This window comes from Opisthocomus hoazin, chromosome 1, assembly GCF_030867145.1.
Source record: "Opisthocomus hoazin isolate bOpiHoa1 chromosome 1, bOpiHoa1.hap1, whole genome shotgun sequence".
In the NCBI taxonomy this organism is placed as follows: domain Eukaryota; kingdom Metazoa; phylum Chordata; class Aves; order Opisthocomiformes; family Opisthocomidae; genus Opisthocomus; species Opisthocomus hoazin.
Genome location: NC_134414.1, coordinates 93,943,962 through 93,967,072, shown reverse-complemented (window position 1 = coordinate 93,967,072; position 23,111 = coordinate 93,943,962). Strand labels below are relative to the sequence as shown.

The 23,111-nt window shown below is 44.3% G+C and overlaps 1 protein-coding gene across 1 annotated transcript in view; it reads right to left on the bottom strand.

Moving 5' to 3' along the window:
- PDK3 (pyruvate dehydrogenase kinase 3) overlaps positions 1–4,525 on the bottom strand; it is a 58,631-nt gene extending 54,106 nt beyond the window's left edge. Inside the window, exon 1 of the mRNA XM_075429864.1 lies at positions 4,263–4,525. Coding sequence (XP_075285979.1) covers positions 4,263–4,368 — 106 coding nt within the window. The 5' untranslated portion in view covers positions 4,369–4,525. The remainder of the gene's footprint in view (positions 1–4,262) is intronic.
- Positions 4,526–23,111: the final 18,586 nt, after the last annotated feature.

Below are 23,111 nucleotides of genomic sequence, written 5' to 3'. Positions count from 1 at the left end.
ACATTTACAATATAGCACCGGCACAACTTCAAACGATTCTTTCATGCACGTTCAAAGGATTACACAATTTATGTCACCTGTGTCTTTATTTGTGCTTAATTATCTTATATGTAACCTTTTCAGTACAACCACTCATTTCATGAAATGTTCGTTAACATCTTTATTGTCAACTGAGGTACCCCAACATGACCCAAACTGTGCAGTTGCACGGAGCTTGCTCGCTCGGGCACGGGCCACCATTAGTACAGCTGCAAGGGTTGTGGCTCTCACCTTGCCCTTATCAAGCCAGCCTGCAGGGCAGGCAGAATGAGCTCAAGTCTCTTTGTGTCTTTTTTTTTAAATGCTAGGACACTCCTACATACAGAAACTCTACTTTCCTCCAGCAGACCAGTCTGATGAGTTAATTTACTTTCCCCAGGCATACGTGACTGACTGGTTACCCATGTCTGTAGTTGCAGAGTAAGATTATTGGGAATTTTGGATTAACCTGTCGTCCTCTAAGGCTCACCTTACACCGCTGAAGCAAATCCAGATTGAGATACTGTATCAAAGCTGACACAAAATATGGATCTCCAGTACAGGCATTTTTTTCCCCAAACAGTCTAGCCCAAAACCATATAAAGATTCATGTATGTTAAACTACATTTCTACTTAGAGGTTTATTTCAGAAAAGATATTTTAGTAACTACAGAAGACTGCGTCATTTAGTAATGTCTGCATTTGGAAATCTACCAAAATAACTTCCAGAACTGAATCCAGCAGGTTTGGGTTTTGGTTTTGTTTTTTCCAGAACAGAATAATTACGGAGGCCTGTACAAACCTACAATGATATGCTAACATTAAACAAGGTCAAAACTTGTTTATATTAAAACACATTTATGGAAGGTCATTCTTTTGCAAAGGAATGAGATTGCATAAGATTCTTGGGAAATGCACTTTGGAAGAAAGAAACAGAATGAACAGTATTCAAGAAGTGTGCAAACAGAAAATGAACGCACATGAAAAAGAAGCACAGACAATGTGAGCAGTCATACTTTGCGACAGAGGTCCCAAGCCCATGACACAGTAACCTCTTACATAGTTGTGGCAGCTACAAAGACAGCTGCAAGGTTGACAGAAAGTAAATCACATATGGCAGAACACGGTACCGGGACACAAATAGGACTCGGCTATAAAAAACAACTGAGAATCACTGCTTTAAGTATTGCTTTGTGGTTTGTTTCACAGGTTTTTAGTACCAACGAATTAGTTTAAACAGCCAAACTGTCTTTTATAGTGGTTTAATTAACTGAATTAAGCTACCTGAGAAAGTTTTAAAATAAATTAAAAAAATCATTATTTTCTGTCATTGGAAAGGAATGGAGACTCTACAGCCTCGCTATGCAACCCACTGCATACCACCCATACTGTTATTCAGTAATTAAAAAAAAAAAATATGTCTAAGCTGTATGTTCATATACTTTGCCACAGTGTTTGAAAAGACCCTTCAGCCCACAAGAAATACACAGTTTCTCTGTCCCAGCTCACCAGGATTTTGCAGACACAAATTCAGAAGACTGTTTAGTCTAAACCAATATAACTCACACAAAAAAAGAAGAAATAAAGACCATACTACAGTTTCATTATTGTCAGAAATGAAGCAAAAAATACTTCTCCAAATAAATTTGAATTACAGTAAGTGAAAATTCCTCCTTTTTAATTTTTTTAAATATAAGAAACATGCATACATCAGACAACAAAATCACAGACTGCCATGAGAGGGTTATTCACATGTCTCCTTCAGGCTTAGTGTTCTCTAAAACTTGTTGAAAATTTAGTCATGTTTTTGTAACGCAAGCATTTACATAGCTCAAAAAAAATACCATTTCAAGTGAGACATTAGGTAGCCTCTATAAGCCGACTACTAAACAGTGTCTTCTTCCTGTCAAATAGTCAGGCTAGGTAAACACAACTGAGCTGCATCATTAGTATCACACTCCTTACACTTGGCATATTTGCTTTCTTGAATACTTTTGTCCTATTGCATCAGCAATTCTTTTTTTGGGTAATTCAGCTAGAAGTAATGTAGCTCCCTGATACAGTGCATATTGTCCAGGCCTTCTGTGCCTTGAGTGGTAAAACTCTTGGATCAACATTTTACATTTTGTTGCTAATTTCCCCACCAGGCCTCTGAAGTCTCCAAAAGAATTTGAAATTACCCAAAGCCATCAACACCTAGGATCACACAAGTTAAGCAACTACATTGTTTTTAATCTATTAAACTGCTGTAATCTTCCTACTGGAGGTTTCCTAGGTAAACACAGGCACTAAAGAGAAAGTAAGCAGAAATGTTAAGTGGCTCATAAGGCTTACTAAGATCAAGCTGATAGTTTTCGCAAGGCTGATAAGACATAAGACTACTAATCTTAGAAACTCCTGGTGATCTTAGAAGCCTAAACTTCCTAAACCATAGGCATTTTTTTCTTCAGGTTTTAAATGTCAAAGACTATATAGTTTCTTGTCAGTTTTAAGACATGAATACACTTAAATACGTAGCCGACACACACACACAAGATTCCATAGACACCACAGACACGTCCAGTGACAACAGACTGGAGCACATCCAAAGAACAAGGCTGGCCAGGCTGTAACATACCGTTCTTACTCTGTTCATTTCCACTAACATAAACCAGGTTTCAAATCATAAAATGAGACTACTTCTTCCTGGAGAATCATGAGACACTTTTCAAACCATAAAGTAATTCAGATACTACAAGGTAAAAAAAAAAAGAAAAAAAAAAAGGGCATTATTAAAAGGCTGCCACGTAAGAGATGTTCAAAAGCAAGCAGTACTGCAGGGACAACTTAGAACAGCAGAAATGCTTATCAAAAAGCAAAGTTTCGCCAGAACACCCAACTCGTTAGAACAAAGACCGAAGTCTTTACACCCCTCTAGTCATAACTGAAAAGCCTCATGAACAAAAATGTTTCCCCGGCAACAATTTACAAACCCAACTTTCAAATAGACAAGGTTGAAATGATTTGTTTAGTGCCAGGACTAAAATGAAGATATTCCAAGTTTTAGGCCATTGCTCCTAGCAATATAGAAAGACATGGCATAAGGAGCACTGATGCCAGAGTACGGGAAGCACAGCAGCAAAGCAAGGGGTAGGGAAGTGAGAAGAGACTTGTGTGAGCAGAGACCACAGACGGAAAAGCATGGGTTCTAGTCAGGTTCTCCTTTAAATGGAATAGAGGACAAAGTGTGATTTATTTATTTTTTTTAAGATGGTGGAAAACCCTTTCTCACCGAGATGTGGTAGCAAGCCCAGCGCTGCCTCTCTAATACTTGCAGCATTCTTTCGCTAATACCACTGCCATAAATGTGCAATTGTCTCGACTTTTAATCACTTTCTGGCTTAACACCACTGGCTCATTTTTGCCTTCTTGTAGCTTTCGTGTACTACTAGAATGAAGGAACATTCTACTAAGCTTCACTATGTTACACACGACCTTTATATTCACTCTACCAGCAACATTCACAGGATAATAAAATCTAAACAACTCTTGTGTCAGGGAGCAGGAGCCAAATAACCTCTGATGCGGATACCAGAAGTTTATTGTTATCTAGATCAAAACGCCCGTTTTCTAAGAGCAACACAAGCCATTCCCGGGTTTCAGTCCTGCGCTTCCGAAAAGAAAAACGCTATTTATTTAACAACAACGCTCCCTAAAGCGCGTGAATTCTCCACGAACGGGTCTCCACAAGCACGGCCAGCGCTCACCCCCGAGACTGAAGTCAGCCAACCTCTGCACGGCAGATTAAAATTTCCTCGTCGAAGCTCAGCAACTTGCTCTCTCCTCCAGCCGCTAAACTCTTCAAATCTCAGGTGGAAAACCCTCGTTCGGACCCTCCTCCCGACGGAGCCCGCCGCTCGGGAACGCCGCACGGAAGGCGAGGCGAGCCGGCCCCGCAGGCCGCCGGCCCCTCACCCCCGCAGGCCGCCGCGTCCACGCAGAGCAGCTCCGGGGGGGGTTTACCACCGCCTGCCGACGACCACGCAGGGCCGGTTGTCACCGCGGGCACCCGCGGGGCCTCGGAGCCCCCTCCCCCCCCGCCGTGACTGCGCACCCCGGGCCGGCCGCAGGGGCGGGCCCCGCCGCCCAGATGCTCGGCGAGGAGACGAGGCCTAGGCGCCAGCCTCCGCCGCCGCCCCCCGCCGCTCCTCGCGCGGCGGGGGAGCCGGGGCGACCCCCCCCGCAGCCCTCACCCCGCCACTCACCGAAGTCGAGGAACTGCTTGATGGAGAGGGGCGAGGGGGAGAAGCGGGAGTAGTACTCGATCTGCTTGGGGATGGGGCTCTTCAGCAGCGCCCCGCACAGCCGCATGGCGCGGCGCGGCCCGCCCGGCTCCTCGCCGCTCCGCTCCCCGTTCCCTTCCCGGCAGCGGCACTAGGGCGCTGGGGCGGCGGCCCAGCCTCCCGCGCTCATGCCAGGGGTGCGCCCGTCGCTCTCCGCAGCGCAGCGCGGCGCGGCGCGGCCCGGCCCGGCGGGAGGGGCGAGCGGAGGGACCCGCCCCCGCCGCTGCCAGCCTCGCGCGCGCTCCCGCGGAGGGAGGGGCGGGGCGGGGCGGGAGCGAGCGCCGGGCGCGCGTCGTCCGCCCCTACGGCCGGGGCGCCCTAACGCGCAGGCGCATCGCCGCGAGGGGCGGGGCCGTGCGTGAGGCGGGCGGCTGAGGCGGGAAGGGGCCGAAGCGGAGGGATTGAGGCGTGTCGCCGCACGGCGGAGCGGCCGCGGCGTCTTCTGGGCACGGCTCCTTTCCGCCCTGTGACACCCCTTCGGCAGCGAGCGCTGGGCCTGGCGTTTAGAACTGGATGGTCCGTCTGCCTCAGCCAGACCGTGAAAAGGTGTACACGCGGCTGGCTTCGACCTGGACGGTATGCGTGGTCAGCGGGTTTTGGGGTTCATGGGAGACTGGTGGAAGAAAGGCGGCCTTCATCTTAAGTGACAAAGCGAGTTTCAGGTAATGGGGAGAACAAGGTTTGAAGTGGAACAGTCCGCCGCTTCACAGCCTGAGGCCTGCGCTGGCTGTAGATGGGACTCTGCTGCATCTCTTACAGCCCTGCATTCCTGGTGGAGACAGTCCGTGTCCAGCGTCTGCCAAGTTTCAACTCTTGATAATACTTGCGATTTCCCAAAAAGTCCATTTTTATGTGAAAAAGCAACTGAATACAATTAAAACTAATTTTGACTGCTAAAATGAAAAGTGAAGTCAGGTATTTGAAAGGTAAGGTGTACCACTGAATGAAATCACCATCTATTTTTTCCTGTTTTGCTATGATGTGGTTTAGGTACATTTGTGACAAATGCATCTGATGACACATAACTGGTCATGAACGCCTTTATTTTTTTCTCCAATGAATTCAATATAAACTTCAGCATGTACAAGGTAATATTACTCTAATTTTATAACTGCCTTGCAAAAGAAACAGGTACTCTCCAGTTACTGAGAGTGTCTCTCCATCCTTCCTGTCGTGATTGTCCTTACAGAATTTGAGACTGAGAAATCCTGACCTAATGTACAAAATAACTTATAATAGCTGGAAAACCTTTTAAAATCACTCCAATTGCGAGTTATAGAAATGACCGCCTTGAAGAGGCATGCCATGTAATCAAGACTGACAAAATGAAACATCTCCAGTAATTCTGAAGCTATTTTGGCAGATGAGGAAAAGTGGTTTAAAACTTTTGTTATATGCTCTTCAGGATTTGATTTTGATTTATCTATAGCCTAACTCTGAAATGAGTTGCAGAATTATCTGGCAGAAAATAGCATCCTTCTGTGTTAAAAGACAGAACAATGTTTCCCCAAATTAAGATGAGATGAGCAATTTCAAAGGATGATACGTTGTCAAAATTTAAGCCACTTGATTTTATATACCTTTCACATTTTAAGTAATTCTAGTGTGATTTCAATTCTGCCTCAAAAAACAGCAAGACAACAGTTAACTACTGAGTTGTCTTTCTAAACACAAAACCTTTTTTGTAACCTTTTTTTGACACAAAAACCTTTTTTGTAACCTTTTTTGACACAAAACAGTGTCACAACATAGCTTTGTTGGGAATTTTTTAAAGGTATGTTAACCAGCCCATGTGAAAATTTTAATTGTTTTTGTCTATGCTGATACGGACTAAAACCATAATGAAGAGGTGGGCAGAGGCACTGGAAAACAGGGGTGTGCTGTTTTCATCAAATGGACTCTGGATGGCTTCGTTCAACACAGGAGAAAACAATGATGTAACCAATAGATCGAATTCTCTGAAACTGTTCATCCGCACGCTTAAGACAAATACGAATCCCAGATTCGACTAACAAGTCTGCCTGACCTCGTGCGTAAGAAAACTGCAAGACCTGCTTGAGAGAACATAAAATGCACGTAGGTAAATCTGTGGTTGTTTTACCAATGCAAGACAGCAACAAGCATACTTGTAAACCTAGTTCTTAAACAATCTGCCTAAACAAAGAGAAATTAGTGGCATAAACTGTGTGGAATAGAAAATGTCACTGGGATCAACAGACTTGAAGTATAGGCTGAGTTTTGCTAGGAGCAGGTTTTTTGAACCATTCGGATTTCTTGTACCCCATACCTGCCTCCTTTGTGTATTTCAGCACACATCTGGTGCAGCAATGCTTCCTGCAGCTCATTCTGCAAGTGCCTCCCTGAGTTTTTGTTTATATGATAAAGAGCCTCTACAAGTGTGTAGGGGAAAAAGCGTTTGCCTCTTAGGAAAAGTTAACATTGATAACACAGCCAACACTGCTGAATTTCTTTGGTGCTTAGCATCTCCCTTTTATTAAGGTTATTATTTTAATATTTTCTAGTTAAATTCAAAACTGGAATGACTAGCAGTAGGCTACGGGTCAAAGATGCCCCAGTTTTATATAGCCCTTCAGTAGCCAGAACCTCATACTCCCCATTCAGTTAAAAAATGTTCGGCGTGCAGACAATTGGAAAGCTCAGCACGTGTACGTGAATTAGGGTCTTGGTACGGATGCTTGCCAGAACTCTGCACTGAGGACAAGGTGGCTGTGGTGTCCTGGCCCCGAGGGCACCACCCAGTCCCACTGCCCCTGCCCAGCCCTGCCGGGGAGCTCCCCAGGAGCCCCAGCCTTTGTAGCATCCTGAAACATTGAATCAGTTTTTGTTGGGTCATCACTGTGACAAAGGAGATGGATAATTCCATCTGAGTAGCCAATCTTGCCTTAATTATTTTTCTTGGTTTTCTGTATTGGAGCTGGTGTAAAATCAATGTTCTGACTCACAAACCACAGAAACTTTGAGAGGGAAAAGTAGCAATATCAGGTTTTGCTGCAGAGTGATTCCCAAAACAGGGGATCTGATGCAGAGCGTATTTATGTAACCAAAAGTTTTCCAGTGTTTCATACTCTCAGAAATTTAGAGTGCTGACTGCTTACCACTGAATTCAGTGACAGTATTGAAAAAATGGCCTTTCCTAGTTTTGTGCTTTGGCTGTGATGGGGGAGGGTGTACCCTAATGGTAGAATGTACATGGAAGAGCCTTTGCCCCTCTACGTATGTGATTAGTCTTTATATGTTAATTCAGTGGAGCCACAGGGGTAGTTAAGGAACACTTGTATGACTAGCAGTCAGAAAATTAAGTTACTGGATAAGAAAGGTCTCCCTAAGTTTGAGTTTTCTTAGCACTTATTTTCGATTAGAGATTCACTCCTACAGAAATTTGTAGCAAAACTTCATCTGGACAATTTAGAAGACACATTCTTGTTACATTTTCAGATCTTGTTCTTTCCGGACCTTTATATTACATGCACTTCTGGTTTATAGGGATCAAAGCTTTTGCATTTAATGTTTCATCCAATTAAGACTTATTCGCAGCGAAAGTTTCAGATTGTTAAAACACCCAAGCCACAATCTCCTTAACAAAGCTTATTTTTCTTCACTACAGAATACTCGGTAGGTCTATAAACTAGCCGTGGGGGATTCAGCATAATGAACTTCTTTGTATGGATGTCAGAGGAGGGGAGAGGAATGTTAAACTGTAACCAAGAAAACATGATTATTAGCGTTTTCTAGACACATTGACTTTGTGGCATTCATAGTAATTTTTTTAACAAAAAAAACCCCTATATTGAAGTTATTGTAACCCCTGTATCTGAAAGTTCAAAAGCACTCGTTCAGAATGGGTATAATACAATTGAAACACTAACAATAACAGTAACCAATAACAGTTATTTGGGGGAAATTCACACAGAGAATTATAGTCTCGAAGTACATTTTACAAGATGACAGAAAAAAACAGTACAGAACAGGAAAAACTAGCATAGGGTAGTATGATGTTTCATACTAATTCCTTCTGTTCATAGTACTGATTTTTCTCAATAACACTGCTGTATTTTCACACCTGCCGTGGGTGGCAAAATGCTTTCAAGGGTAGATTCAAGTAGGGGATTGTGTAAAGCCACATTGGGAACACATGGAGTTAGAAAGGGATGAGGTTTCTTAATGAAGCGTTCCTAAACTTCAAAAAAGATGTGTTTTTATTTTTACTAATTTATCTCTTCCTAGTATTTATGCACTCAGATGGATAAGTTTGGATGGACCATTATCCATAACGGTCAGAAGATTGATAGCAGTCAAAAGCATGCGTTGAAACTAAAGATGGTCATTACGTTTGAGAATGCACATGTAGTATTAGGTTGTGTTACTATCATAGTCTACATTTTAAGCCATTCTTGTCTATTACCCCAGAAAACAAAGTTCTTTACCAAATTTTTTTTGCCACAAAAGCAGGTAGTCATTGCATTTACTGTTCCTCATCCCAGTTAGTTGACCAGCAAAGTTCAGCAGTCTTTCTAAAGGAACCATCAGGGACTACCAAAAAATACGTTCAGCAAATCTAAGAGTTAGGAAGTTAAAGAAACTCGTGATTCTTTTTGTGAATCAAAATACCGTGGCTTATCAAAGTGTTAGTAATTAGCTGGCTCAGATGTAGAGACAAAGAGTTCACCCACTTCTCTTGGCAGTGAGGAACATTCGCTTGAAGTTTGTGAGTTTACCCACTCTTATTTAACGCTACACCGTTAGTCAGGCTTTTTCCTTTTGTTTAGAGGGTATTTCTTTCTCTTTCTTTCCACAACAGAGTTTCACATCTGCCCCTTTCCCAAATGCATTTTAGGGGAAGGAGGACAACCCTTTGTGGGCCCCAGGCAGGACCCACTCTCTGTGGTTGTCCAAGTGCCAGGCCAGTGCCCCAAAGGCAGGAGCAGAGTTCTGAACCCAGCACTCCTGGAGCAGGAAGCTGTTCTCCCAGCAGGCAGGTAGAAATGTCGGTGAGGTGGAAAGTCCCATTGTAATCCAATAGACAGGATAAAACAAAGTGACAGTTGTCAGAAAAGAACAAGGAAACTGTCTAGGAGTAGTCTCCTTACTGCCACAGTATTTTGTCCTACCTGTGCCATAAGAGTGACTATTGGAACAAGTGAGTTAGAGCTATGACTGGGTGGCACAGAACCATATCAGAATAACCCCCTCCCTGTAAGACTATGTCTTGGTGCTCCTTTTATCATTCAAATGTACAAAAAACCCCACACTCAGGTCCTAACTCTCATCTAAGACATGCAAAACTGAATCTAACCAGCAGTCAGCACACTTATGCCAAGGATTTACATTTAATCTTCTTTTCCAGAAACAGCTTGCAAGAATACTAGCTGAGGAAGTCACTAGATATACATATGAAATACATCTTTGGGTGTTGTACTAGATCTTTTAAAGTGGGATTATCAACCTACTTTGAGGAGGAGGACAGCACTAGTTTGGCATTCCATCTCTTGATTTTTTTTTTCTTCCCTTGCTAGGGAGTCTCCTAGGGGAAAATTCAAAACTTTATTTCAGTTTGAGTTGCTGTAACCACACCCTGGCATACCATTATCTTTGGGGAAAATCATCTCAGCACCTTTTATTTGCAGAAATTGGCCTGCAGGGGCCTTGCGAGGAAAAAGCTGAAAAGGAGTTAGATCTTGCTACATGGAATTTACCATGCAGCAGGAGAAGTTCTTGTGTCCTCAGATATACAGAATAAAATCTTCCATTTAGGGGAGTAGATTTGAGTCGTCATGGCTCTGAAAATTCTCAGCTGGAGAGAAATGCACTTTTCATTCATTTTGCATAGAACATTTGTTTTCCATGCACTCAAATCTTTAAAAAGAAACTGCCAGTTTTGTCTGAAAATCACCATAATCTCACAGGAAGTTTTCCAAGGCTTTCATGCCCCAGCCTCCACAGCTCTGCCATATGAAATGTCCTGAAACCAGGACTTTTTGGTTTCGCTGCATCCCATGAGGTGAGAACTAAAGATTCCAGGAAGCATCATCATTTTTACAGAAACATCAAAATATTCTCCTCTGAGAATACACCCATTTCATAGGATTCTTTAAAGAAAATAGTATAGAATTTCAGCTCCAGAAACAACTGGGAAGAAGCTGTCGTACTTGTCATTGTGGAGCTTTCTGAATGTTAAAAAACTTTCAGAGAATAATTCCTGCTACTGAGCTGCACTTTCCAAAAGTATCTGTGTGCCAAGAGACAAACAAATTAATAGACTCATAGAATGGTTTGAGTTGAAGGGGATCTTATAGATCATCTAGTTCCATCCCCCCTGTAATGAGCAGAGACACCTTCCACTAGACCAGGGTGCTCAAAGCCCCACCCAACCTGGCCTTGAACACTGCCAGGGAGGGGGCATCCACAGCTTCTCTGGGCAAACCTGTTCCAGTGCCTCACAACCCTCACAGTAAAGAATTTCTTCCTTATATCCAGTCTGAATCTACCCTCTTCTACTTTAAAAGCCATTACACCTTGTCCTGTCACTACAGGCCCTTGTAAAAAGTTTGTCCCCATCTTTCTTACAAGCCCTGTTTAAGTACTGAAAGGCCACAGTAAGGCCTCCCCAGAGCCTTCTCTTCTCCAGGCTAAACAGCCCCAACTCTCTCATCCTTTCCTCACAGGAGAGGTGTTCCATCCCTTGGATCATCTTTGTGGCCTCCTCTGGACAGCTCCATGTCCTTCTTGTGCTGAGGGCTCCAGAGCAGGATGCAGGACTCCAGGCGGGGTCTCACCAGAGCACAGTAGAGGGGCAGAATCACCTCTCTTGACCTGCCGGCCATGCTTCTTTTGATGCAGCCCAGGAGACAGTTGACCTTCTGGACTGCAAGTGCACACTGACACATCATGTTGAGCTTCTCGTCACCAAGCACCCCTAAGTCCTTCTCCTCAGGGCTGCTCTCAGTCCATTCTCCACCCAGCCTGTATTTCTGCTTGGGATTACCCTGACCCAGATGCAGGACCTTGCACTTGGCCTTGTTGAACTTCATGCTGTTTGCACAGGCCCACAGCTCAAGCCTGTCAAGGTCCCTGCAGATGGCATCCCCTCCCTCAGGCATGTCAGCTGCACCACACAGCTTGGTGCCATTGGCAAACTTGCTGAGGGTGCATTCAGTCCCACTGTCCATGTCACCAACAAAGATGTTAAACAGTGCCGGTCCCAATACTGACCCCCCGAGGAACGCCGCTTATCACTGGTCTCCACTTGGAGTGGAGCTCTTGGGGTGCGACTGTCCAGCCAATTCCTTATCCACTGAGTGGTCCATCTGTCAAATCCATGTCTGTCCAATTTAGAATGGTGTGCGGGACAGTGTCAAATGCTTTGCACAAGTCCAGGCAGATGATGTCAGGTGCTCTTCCCTTATCCACCAACACAGTAACCCCATCATAGAAGGCCACCAAATTTGTCAGGTACAATTTGCCCCTAGTGAAGCCATGTTGACTGTCACCAGTCACCTCCTTATTTTGCATGTGCCTTAGCATAGTTTCCAGGAGGATCTGCTCCATGATCTTGCTGGGCACAGAGGTGAGACTGGCCTGTAGTGGCCCGGGTCTTCCTTTTTTCCCATTTTAATGACAGGGTTATGTTTCCCCTTTTCCAGTCAGTGGGAACTTCACTGGACTGCCACAACTTCTCAAATATGATGGATAGTGAAGTAGCAACTGTAATAAAATAATAAATTCTGCTTATTCTAAAATAGGAAATGCTAAATAAAAAATTTTGAGTCCAAATACACCCTTTGTAATGCATTATCTGCCATTTTCCTCTCAAAAAAAAAAAGACATTTTAAGGAAGCACAAGTGCTTTTTCTGATTGCCTCCTCTCCCAGATTTTGGCAGTAGAAAATGGGTTGAGAGAAGAGCCTCTGTTCCAATAGCAGCTCTGCCCTCTGAGGAAGCAGTGATACATCTCTTTGCTCCTCCACATCGATCGGTCTCTGTTCACCCCATTATGATATTTCCTTGTATCTCATGCATCAAATGCTAGAAGTTTTATAGTTCAGCATCATATCAAGTGCTTTTCTGAAATCAATAAACATTACATGCACTAGAATGCCTCTATATAACACACATGCAATTACAGAAGGTGTGGGTATCAGGTTTGTCTGACCTGATGTGTTTTATTAACCCGTGGTTCTTACTGTTCGTTGGGCTGTTTCACTCTATAGATTTACACATGAATTGGTGGGGATTTTAGCCTTAGCTTGAGCCTATGGAAAGTTAAAACTAATGATTGTAGTTTCTCCAGTTTCTCTGTTATATACGCTTTTCTGCATTTATTCAAGCAATAAGCTTGAATATTATTTAGCAATAAGCTAAATAGTTCCCGTTTTCATGTATTTACTCAATTTGTTTATTACTGATTTGAAAGTGCATAGTGAATAAACTGAACTGGTTTACGTAGCACAAGTTAAACTAATCTTTAACATTTTTGTGGCATCCTGGACTTTGAATACACTTTTGCACCTTTTGCTGATTCTGCTTTATGGCGGATTCTGGAGTTCCTCTTCACTGTAGACTAAACAGCAAGATATATTTTGCTTGATTTTCTGTAGTGCTTTGTAGACTGTAGCTTGTAGACTGGTCTAGATGAGAAGATGGGCAAACACAGTGGTTATGTCTACGTACAGTGAGTGAACAAATTGGCTGTAAGCATAACTTCCAGCAGATTAAGTCCTTCAAGGAGAAAGAAAAAAAACATTAAGGGAAGACTGTGTCTCCTCACTAACACAAGAAACCTTTGTTGGGGTTATAATAGCACTAGTTTTTGCTTAGAGATAAGCTTTTCTGGTAGGTGTCGTACAGCTGTTCTTGCATCATGATCCTAGTTTCCAGTTCCTCTTGACAGTGGGGAGTCACATCAGGATCCAAGAGTGGTTGCTCAGATCTGCGCCTATAGTGGGGCTCAAGACTGATGCCAAATAAGAATCTCACAACATTCTGATTTGTCTTTCTACGCATAGTCCAAAGGAGAAGTAAATGCATCATGTTGATTTGGCATATCCATGCACCCGACTTGCTAAATGTGGTAGGCCTCAGTTCAGGCTTGAATGCCTGCTGTCAACAGCTGGTGGCTTTTCCATGAGTACCATCTGGCAAAATATCCTGGGTCTCTATACAGAACTTCCTCAAAGAAGATGACTGAAAAATACTACAACTTAACAAGAGGAACAAACAAATATTTTTTTAACTGTTCTACCTACAGAGCATAATATGCAGCTTATTTTGTAAATTATTCTGATGATCAATGGCAAAGCATAGCCCGAGAGCTTCATGGATGGAGAGAAAACTTTTGCCTCAGTGATTCCTTGTAGATGTGTGCTTTGAGATAACAGGAGTAACAAAATGTCATTCTTCAGGTGAAAAGTGGGTTCTGTGCAGAGACCAGACTACCTGGAAGTCTTAACTTTCTCCACATTGCACCATCACTCAGGACTACACATTTGTTGTAGGATGGATTAGCATTGAAAGATTAGATATGGATATGGATGTTGACATGGATAAGAATGGAATTACTGATGACCCAAGGTCATCTTTACACTTCATTGAGCAAGCGAATTCTAAACATGAGGGTGTCGCACTCAGATGATTAACATTTCCTCATCCATGTAGTTTTAACTCCTTGTCCATGGGAGTGGTGTGTGATGGACCCGCTGAAAAGCAGAATGAAGAGCACAGACCATTTTTATTACTAAGGTTGCTGAATGCTGCCTTTAGAAGCCGTTTTGAATTGTGTTCAGCAGATGTTCAGCAACCCTTAGCTGCTTGACCAGTATTGAGTTCTGACAGTTTGATGTTACACATGCATAATGATCAGGGGAAAGGAAAAAAAGTGTTCATCAGGTGTACTCATGACTGAAGCTACAGCACAAGCTGGCCTAGATATGTATAACCTGTAGCTCAAAGGGACTGTGTCTTGTTTGTGCTACAGCTGTTACGCTGGGAGGAGCACAACTATGGAATCTCATGTGTCCAGATAAGATACGGTGTCAAGTCTGAGCTGGACTTCTCTACAGAAAGCATCCAAGCAGCCTGGGGATGAGCAATCACCCAAGACAAAGCAGTGCTGGAGAGAGTTGCTCTCAGAAATTGTCCTTTGCTTGGTACTTCCACATCACTCTGAGGGGAACATAAGGGGACTACTGTCAATCCTCACTATCCTTTTTTAATGTATCTAAGTAAAAGCTGGAGTCCAATTCTGTTAACATGGAAAATAATCTTTCTGCGCCACGCACAATGAAGGGAAGGATAACAGTACTAGGTGTAAGGCGGCGGTTTTCAGGTGTTTTGCTTTTGTCTCTTGACTTGCTGGTTATAATGGTGTGGTATTTACCAGCTTGTTTGTCACACTTCAACCTATTGTATAATTTTTCACCTGTTAATGTCAGTCTTTGATTATTTTATTGTAGTTTGTATTTTTACATGAAAAATGTTTTCATTGTTATTCAGTAACAGCTGAAAAATTAATGTAATAAGAATATTAAATATTGTTCCTCCCAAATAAATGCCTTACTATACAAGTGAAACCAAGCCCCTTTCCTTCTCACAGACATGTTATAAGTGACACAAACTGGTTATGTGACTACTGTGTGTGTGAAATGTTTTAGATGTGCTGCAGTGATGGTCAGCAAGGTATTGGATTCTGACTGTAGAAACATTCGGCAATGCACACTATTTCTAAGATGTTTTCCTGTCCTTTTCATTCAAACTACATCTCCCTTCCAAATCACGTCTCACGTATTCATGAGTATCATTGTTGCAATTCTGATCTTACAAGTTTGAGTTCACTAAGTTATCAGAAAACCTAAATGTAAAATGTTTTTTTTCTACAAAATCATTTAGTATTGTCCTTCTAAATAATTTTATTTGTTAAAATAAATTAAATATTTCAATTATTATGATTATTGCCAGCATTGCCAGCAGGTCGAGGGAGGTGATTATTCCCCTCTACTCAGCACTGGTGAGGCCACACCTGAAGTACTGTGTCCAGCTCTGGGCTCCCCAGCACAAGACAGACACGGACATGCTGGAGGGAGTCGAACAAAGGGCCACAAAGACAGTGAAGGGACTGGAGCATCTCTGCTATGAGGAAAGGCTGAAAGAGCTGGGACTGTTCAGCCTGGAGAAGAGAAGGCTCTGGGGTATCTCGTCAATGTATGTAAATACCCGAAAGGAAGGTGCAAAGAAGATGGAGCCAGGCTCTGTTCAGTGCTGCCTGAGGGCAGGACCAGGGGTGATGGACACAAACTGAAGCACAGGAGGCTCTGTCTGAACATCAGGAAACACTTTTTGGCTGTGAGGGTGACCTGGCACAGGTTGCCTGGGGAGGCTGTGGAGTCTCCATCCTTGGAGATATTCGAAGACGTCTGGACACAGTCTTGGGCAACCGGCTCTAGGTGGCCCCACTTGAGCAGGAGGTTGTCCCAGATGACCTCCAGAGGTCCCTTCCAACCTCAACCAGTCTGTGATCCTGTGATTACAGAATAGGAATTATGAAGTTGATATTCATATTGTTGTTACTCAGCATTAACATTGAGAAATTTTTTGTAAATGTTCCCATACTTAATTATTGTCTCAGCCCATTCCCTCCACTGAGGAATTTGTTTAAAATTAATGTATTTCTGTCAACATCTCAATTTTTGACAAATAATTTTTATTGAAATTTGCCAAAAAGTTGCCTGGCTGTATATACTGATATCACAGAAGCTTCTTTTTAGTAAAATATAGACATTCTACTCAATCTTTATGATCTGATGTAGGTTCACATAGAGACAAAGACAAATGTGAGGCATGTCTGTATAAGATGTACGCTTGCAGGACATGGGAGAAAAGTGCATTTAAAACATTCAGCTCAATACAGCACAGCATTCTGCCTTGCCACACTGAACAAACCAAAAGGAGCTCCTAAGAATTATATTAATGATATAGAAAAAAAAGCTTAAGACATCTCTTGGTAAGCAATTTCCAGGAAGGTAGGAAGGTGAGACAGCTGTGAGGAAGAATCTGCGTCCTGGCCCCGGCTGAAAGTCCCTCGGTTGCCTTGCTAATGCTCAGGCTCAAGAGTCAAAGGGCGCCCAGCAGTGAACAGCTCCAGATAAGCCAGTACTGGGTTGTCATGGAGTGCTGTCTGCAGGCGGCTGGACTTTGCAATGCCACCTAATTTTGCACCTCTTAGTCTAACAAGAGAAAGGTACAGCCAGGGGCTGCGGCTGCGTCAGGCTCACACCTTGCCAGAAGCACCTCAAGGGCAGCGCGGGCCTGTCCCACCGGCCCAGGTGTGCCTCCTCGCCCCACCGTGGGCACAGACCCGACCCCAGGCTGGGCCACCTTAGGGAGGTAGATCTGCAGAAGCAGAGAAGCACTCCTACTTCCCCGCTCCTCACCGGAACCACAAAGCGGAGAGGTTACACGTCCTCTCCAGAGCTGTGAAGGAATCAGGGTAACAGCAGAGCTGCTGCTTTCAGCGTGAGATTTCTTCAGCCGTATTAAAGCATCTCATCTTTAAGCACGGCCTGACTGTAACTACAGCAGCAGCTTTCTGGTTCGGACATCAGGTGTGACTTCATTTGAATCAGCACAATGTAAAGCAGATTTAGGAACGTGACACCAGTAACCGGTTTCAAAGGATGGTCAGGGTGACTTGAACGGAGAAGTGGCACGTTTTCTCCCACCAGCCACCACCTAAATTGCCCTCTCTTGTGAAGATTACAGGTGCCTTATGATAAATCCTCTTGGGAGACGCTACATCTCATTACAAGTCAGCAACAACACTGGTTATGTACCAATCAAGATTTTCACTGAACTGATTAGAAAACTTTTATTGCCCAGTAGGGGCAATCAAGACAAGTACACATCCCTTTTAAAAACAAACAAAACCAAACAACCTTTGTAATCTTACGACTGTAAACACTTGTTTTATTGAGTGGCTTACGTTTCCCCTATGGAGCAAAGCAGCTATTTGATCAAAAAGTCAGTCATTTAGTCAGAAAGGCAAACATGTGCATTGCCAGGAGAAAAAAGAGCTTTACAACCTTTAAAGCAGCATAATGTAACTGCACCTCCTGGCTCTTTCCAACCAGCAGTGCAGCAGAAATGGATTTGAAACACCGGTCTTGGGTATTGCAGTGGGACCATCCAGTTGCTACGAACCTCAGGCTGATGTTCCTTCATAAGCAGACTGCCGTGATTACCCCAAACAAGTAAGTGGACTAAAACTGAAAAATCTCCATGTTATTGTCAAACAAAACATTGTTTTCAAAAGCGCGTGGATGTATTCACAGACAAAAGCAGGCTGGGTGGGGCAGAGAGCATCACATCCAGTCCTGTTTGCAGGGCTGGGCTGGAGAGCAGTGCTGTGCCCCGTACCTCCGAGCAGCTCAGCAGCGCTGGAGCTGGCAGAGGCGGGAGGAGTTGTGCCACCAGAGCAGACTTACTGCAAGCTCCATTCGCTGCTAAAGCAGGTGCTTAAAACCAGCTACAATGGTTTTGTTTTGCTGTAATCATTAATGAAGGGCAAATAAAGTGCAATGAAGGAGAGCAAACAGGCACGCCATCGCACAAATGCAAGCAGGTTCTTGAAACGCAAGGTGGGTTACCAGGGCTAATTTGGGGGAATGGAGGTGCGGGAGAGGGAGGAGACGAGCTCAGCAGGCAAAAATTTGCTTTTGTTGGGGAAATGCATTCACAGCAGAGGTTCCAGAACTTTTCTTCACATGAGCAAAGAACATGATCGTCTCTGCTGAAGGTGCCTTGACGCATTCCAGTATGGGCCTAGGTTGTTTGAGCTGTGCGGTTTTAGACACGGACGCCTGTGCTGGAAACATTCCTGAAACTGTCTCCACAAGCCTTTTCCCTGAAGTAGGCACTAATACCCCTGTGTCGCTGCAGTCCATCTTACTCAGCAACAGTCTGCTGCAAGCTTGTTTTGTTCGCAGGGAACACATCAGCACCGAAGGCAAACCTCTCTGGCGAGGCTGGCAATGCGGCCCTCTGAAACAAAGGATTTGACGAGGAAGGAGGGAGTCCGGTCTGGTCTCCCAGTCGGATTCTTGCTTTGCAAGTATTTCTGTAACCGTCAGTCCTGAAAACTGAAACTCAGATCCAAAAGAACAGCTAGGAAGGGGGAGGGAAAACAGGTTGGTTCCTTGATGGTTAGATTTGTAGATTATGGCTATTAGTTAAAATGGCAGCACCTGTAGCCTGATGGGGTACAGACTCAAAGGCTGTTAATGCACTACAAGTAACATGATTTGGGAATATGAAAAGAGAAAAGTCACAGTGTGAGATTTAAATCCTAGTTTCTACTTTGAAAGCTGCCTTTTCAAGAGGGAGAAGTCCAATACTCCCCATTCACATGCTAATTCCCTTGTTTCAACAAACTGGTATTCTCCTTCACCTATTCACATTAGCATAAAACGAGGAGCTTGAATCTGCATTTTTCATAGGCTTTAAAAGACAACCAGGTTTCAAAATTTCCAAAATGCAACTACTCGGGGAGGGTTCGTACATGCTAAATGCCAAAGTACTGTAAATGCAATAATCATTTGCCTCCTGCATCCAGAATGTAATTTCCATTTTATTTTAATCACTAGTGATCCATTGTTCCAAATGTCTTTAAATAAATGTCCCCCACTGCTGCCCATAGCTTCTGCAGAAGCGATTTTGAATATTTTGCAGGCAAAAATAGCAGAAGTGTTGAAATTCATGCCGTTCCTCTCCAGAGTAGATGACTGATGAAATGCGCATTTCCAAGCCTGTGAAAATATGAGCCAGAAATAAATAGCAAATGAGATTATCTTTATATTGATTTCTCTGCAGTATATTCTGATTAACCTGCAAATCAAAGAGGTTTTTTCCAGCTGCCCCACCAAGATCACATTCTTCATTCTCTGTATGTGTGGCTTCTGATAAGTAAGTGCTTCTTTTAGTTATCAGATACCTGGGGACTTTTCTGCTCTGCTATCCAAAAAGCTTGATCTTCTTCCTGTAAGTCTGAACTGTCAGAAGGTGGATTCTAATATTCTCTTTGTTATCTACAAAAGACTCCTCCACAGAATTTGTTGTTCAGATCTTTTACAGCCCATTTCAAAACCAGCATGTCTTGCTGAAAACGTTCTGGTGCGCTTGGTCCTTCTTATGGTGTTAAAGCAACCACTGGGACAATCTATCTGAGCCTGTGGGACATTTTCCATCACCAGAAGATTCTTCCGGAAATCAAACCCAGTGTGTTTATCTGAAAGCCTTTCTGTGATATAATCAATGGTTAGCTCAAGGGCTCTGTTGCTGCTGTTGCAGTGAGCTGTCTAGGCTGAACTTCATGACTACCAAAATATCTGAAGAGCAAGCAGTCTAACCTGCCCTAACCATAATTAAAAAAGCCCAGTGCTGATGATCAGTGTGACACCAGTCTAGGTGTCACAACAGAGAGGAATATTACGCCTTCATCTTTCTTCTGGTGGGAATGTGCAGCTGACTTTCAAGCACCAAACAGCAGCCCACATGTTCAGCTGCCTGTGACCCAACGCTTGCTTTTGCAGTGGCACAGCTGTGATGCCTTGGCTGACTTTTGCTGAGAAAGTTGTTGTCCAGCTGCAAGAAAGTGTAAGCTAAAGCCACATGAAAGTAGTACACAGACGGCAGTGAAACTGTGGAGGCAGTAACAGTTAGCTGGAAAATACTGGGGAGGGGGGAAAGATGCAACACCCTAAGAAAGAAGGCAGAGACTCAGCAGGCAGCAGCTTGGCCAGACACGGGGGTCACGATCCTCTCCAAAGAGCCACGGAAATGAAAACTTCTCCTCCCGACCAACAGCTGCCTGCCTGCCCGGTAATACTTATACTCACCTGAGTAGCCTGTGCTTAAGTACTTCAGCAATACTTTAGTACTTAGCTGAGTAGCCTCTGTACTGCATGCATTAGCCAACAGTTGCCATATGCTTTTAAACCTTGCAGTCTTTTGGCATAGTGGAAGGTGCCCAGGGAAAAATGTCCCACTGAGAAAAGGTTGCAGGTGTGAGCTCTCGTCCTGGCTCTCTTCATCCTCTGCCCCTGTTTCATTTGTTCTTGCCATGCAGTAAGGCTTCAGGGCCTGAAGTTAGAGCTGGGTCTGTTCAGCCTGGAGAAGAGAAGGCTGCAGGGAGACCTTATTGCTGCATTCCAGTACTTCAAGGAGGCATTTTAGCAGGGCAAAGAGTGCTGAGGGAACTGGAAGAGGAGCTGGCCAAGCCACTCTCCATCATCTGTCAGCAGTCATGGCTAACAGGGGAGGTCCCAGATGACTGGAGGATCACCAGTGTAACACCCATCTACAAGAAGGGCCGGAAGGAGGATCCCGGGAACTACAGGCCTGTCAGCCTGACCTCGGTGTCAGGCAAGATTATGGAGTAGTTAATCTTGAGTGCGCTCACTGGGCATGTGAAGGACAACCAGGGGATCAGGCCCAGCCAGCATGGGTTCATGATAGGCAGGTCCTGCTTGACCAATCTGATCTCCTTCTATGACCAGGTGACCCACCTAGTGGATGAGGGAAAGGCTGTGGATATTGTCTACCTGGACTTTAGTAAGGCCTTTGACACTGTTCCCCACAGCATCCTCCTGGAGAAACTAGCTGCCCATGGTTTGGATGGGTGTATGATTCACTGGATACAGAACTGGCTGAATGGTCGCATGCAGAGAGTGGTGGTGAATGGAGTTAAATCCAGCTGGTGGCTGGACATGAGTTGTGTTCCCCAGGGCTCAGTTTTGGGTCCAGTCTTGTTTAACATCTTTATCAATGATCTGGATTATTGAGATTGAGTTGTCTCTCAATAAGTCTGCAGATGACACCAAGCTGGGCGGGAGTGTCCGTCTGCTTGAGAGTAGGAAGGCTCTACAGAGGGATCTGGACAGGCTGGATCAATGGGCCGAGGCCAGCTGTGTGAGTTTCAACAAGGCCAAATGCCAGGTCCTGCACTTGGGTCACAACAACCCCATGCAATGCTACAGGCTTGGGGAGGAGTGGCTGGAAAGCTACTCGGCGGAAAAGGACCTTGGGATGCTGGTCGACAGCTGGCTGAACATGAGCCAGCAGTGTGCCCAGGTGGCCAAGAAGGCCAACGGCATCCTGGCTTGTATCAGGAATAGTGTGGCCAGCAGGAGTAGGGAGGTGATCGTGCACCTGTACTCAGCACTGGTGAGGCCGCACCTTGAGTACTGTGTTTGGTTTTGGGCCTCTCACCACAAGAAGGACATTGAGGTGCTGGGTCGTTTCCAGAGAAGGGCAATGAGGCTGGTGAGGGGCCTAGAGAACAAGTCTTACGAGGACCAGCTGAGGGAGCTGAGGTTGTTTAGTCTGGAGAAAAGGAGGCTGAGGGGGGACCTTATTGCTCTCTTCAGCTACCTGAAAGGAGATTGTAGTGAGGCAGGTGTTGGTCTCTTCTCCCAGGTGTCTAGCTATAGGACAAGAGGCAATGGTCTCAAGTTGCATAAGGGGAGGTTTAGATTAGATATTAGGAAAAATTTCTTTACTGAAAGAGTGGTCAGACATTGTAACAGGCTGCCCAGGGACGTGGTGGAGTCACCATCCCTGGAGGTGTTCAAAAAATGTGTAGATGTGGCACTTCGGGATATGGTTTAGTAGGCATGGTGGTGTTAGGTTGATGGTTGGACTTGATGATCTTAGAGGTCTCTTCCAACCGATGATTCTATGATTCTATGTCCCTGCTCACTGCAAGGGGGTTGGACTGGATGACCGCTAAAGGTCCCTTCCAACCCAAAGCATTCTGAGATTCTATGATAAGTTATCACATACCACCAACTAAAATGGAGATGAATAACATACATCACTAGATAGTATTACTGTCTAACAGAAGGCATTGTTGTGAAGTGGTGAAGAATTATTTTCCATTAGTAAGTGGTATCAGCAGGCTCTCTCTAGCCATATTTAAAGGGGGAATAAACTGGGACTTTAAATTCTGATGATGCCTCTTTAGCTGGGAGACGGAAGTAAGAGGCTCTCACTAGAGGGCACATTGAGCTTGGATTTTTATACATCCAGTTCCAAACGGCTACTCTGTATGACTGACTCCTCCTAGATGGCAAACTGCAGATGGCTTTAAAGTTCTCCAACCCCTAGGCACCACAGACTGTGAGGTAGGGTGATGGAGTACGCAGTTTCTCTGTATGCAAGGAAATAGATTTTTTCCTGTGCCTGGTACCATGTCTATCAGCACTGCAGATGAACAAATCCCTGGGACAGTCAGGACTGGTTGCCACCCTTTAAAGCAGGGTGGCAATAAACAAAGTGGCAGATGCTCTCTATTAACCCCTGCCCTTCCCCAACAGGGGAAGGAAAAGAGGAGGAAAAGGGAGAGAGATTTGAAATTATGAAAGATTTATTGGTGCCCAGCATGGGGCACGAGAGTGCATCAGAGTTCGAATCCCAGCTCTGGCAGGAGGAGACTCAGGCTCAGTGGAGAGAGTATAATGTTTTTCTTTTGAGAGTTTCGAGGAGTTTGGAAATTAAACCAGGCAGCTTTCATCATGCCGGGTGTCTTGTTGTTGAGCACAGTATTATATTGTGTCTTTTTAGAGTTTTATTCAGAGCTAAGTGTCCTGATACTACCATATCTGCTGTACGCGTTGTTTGCTAGTGTTTATGTGTGGTTGATGAATTCTGGGCATCGGATGAAAGGCATTGTTTTGCTGGGGTGTTTAGCTCTGATCTACGCCGTGA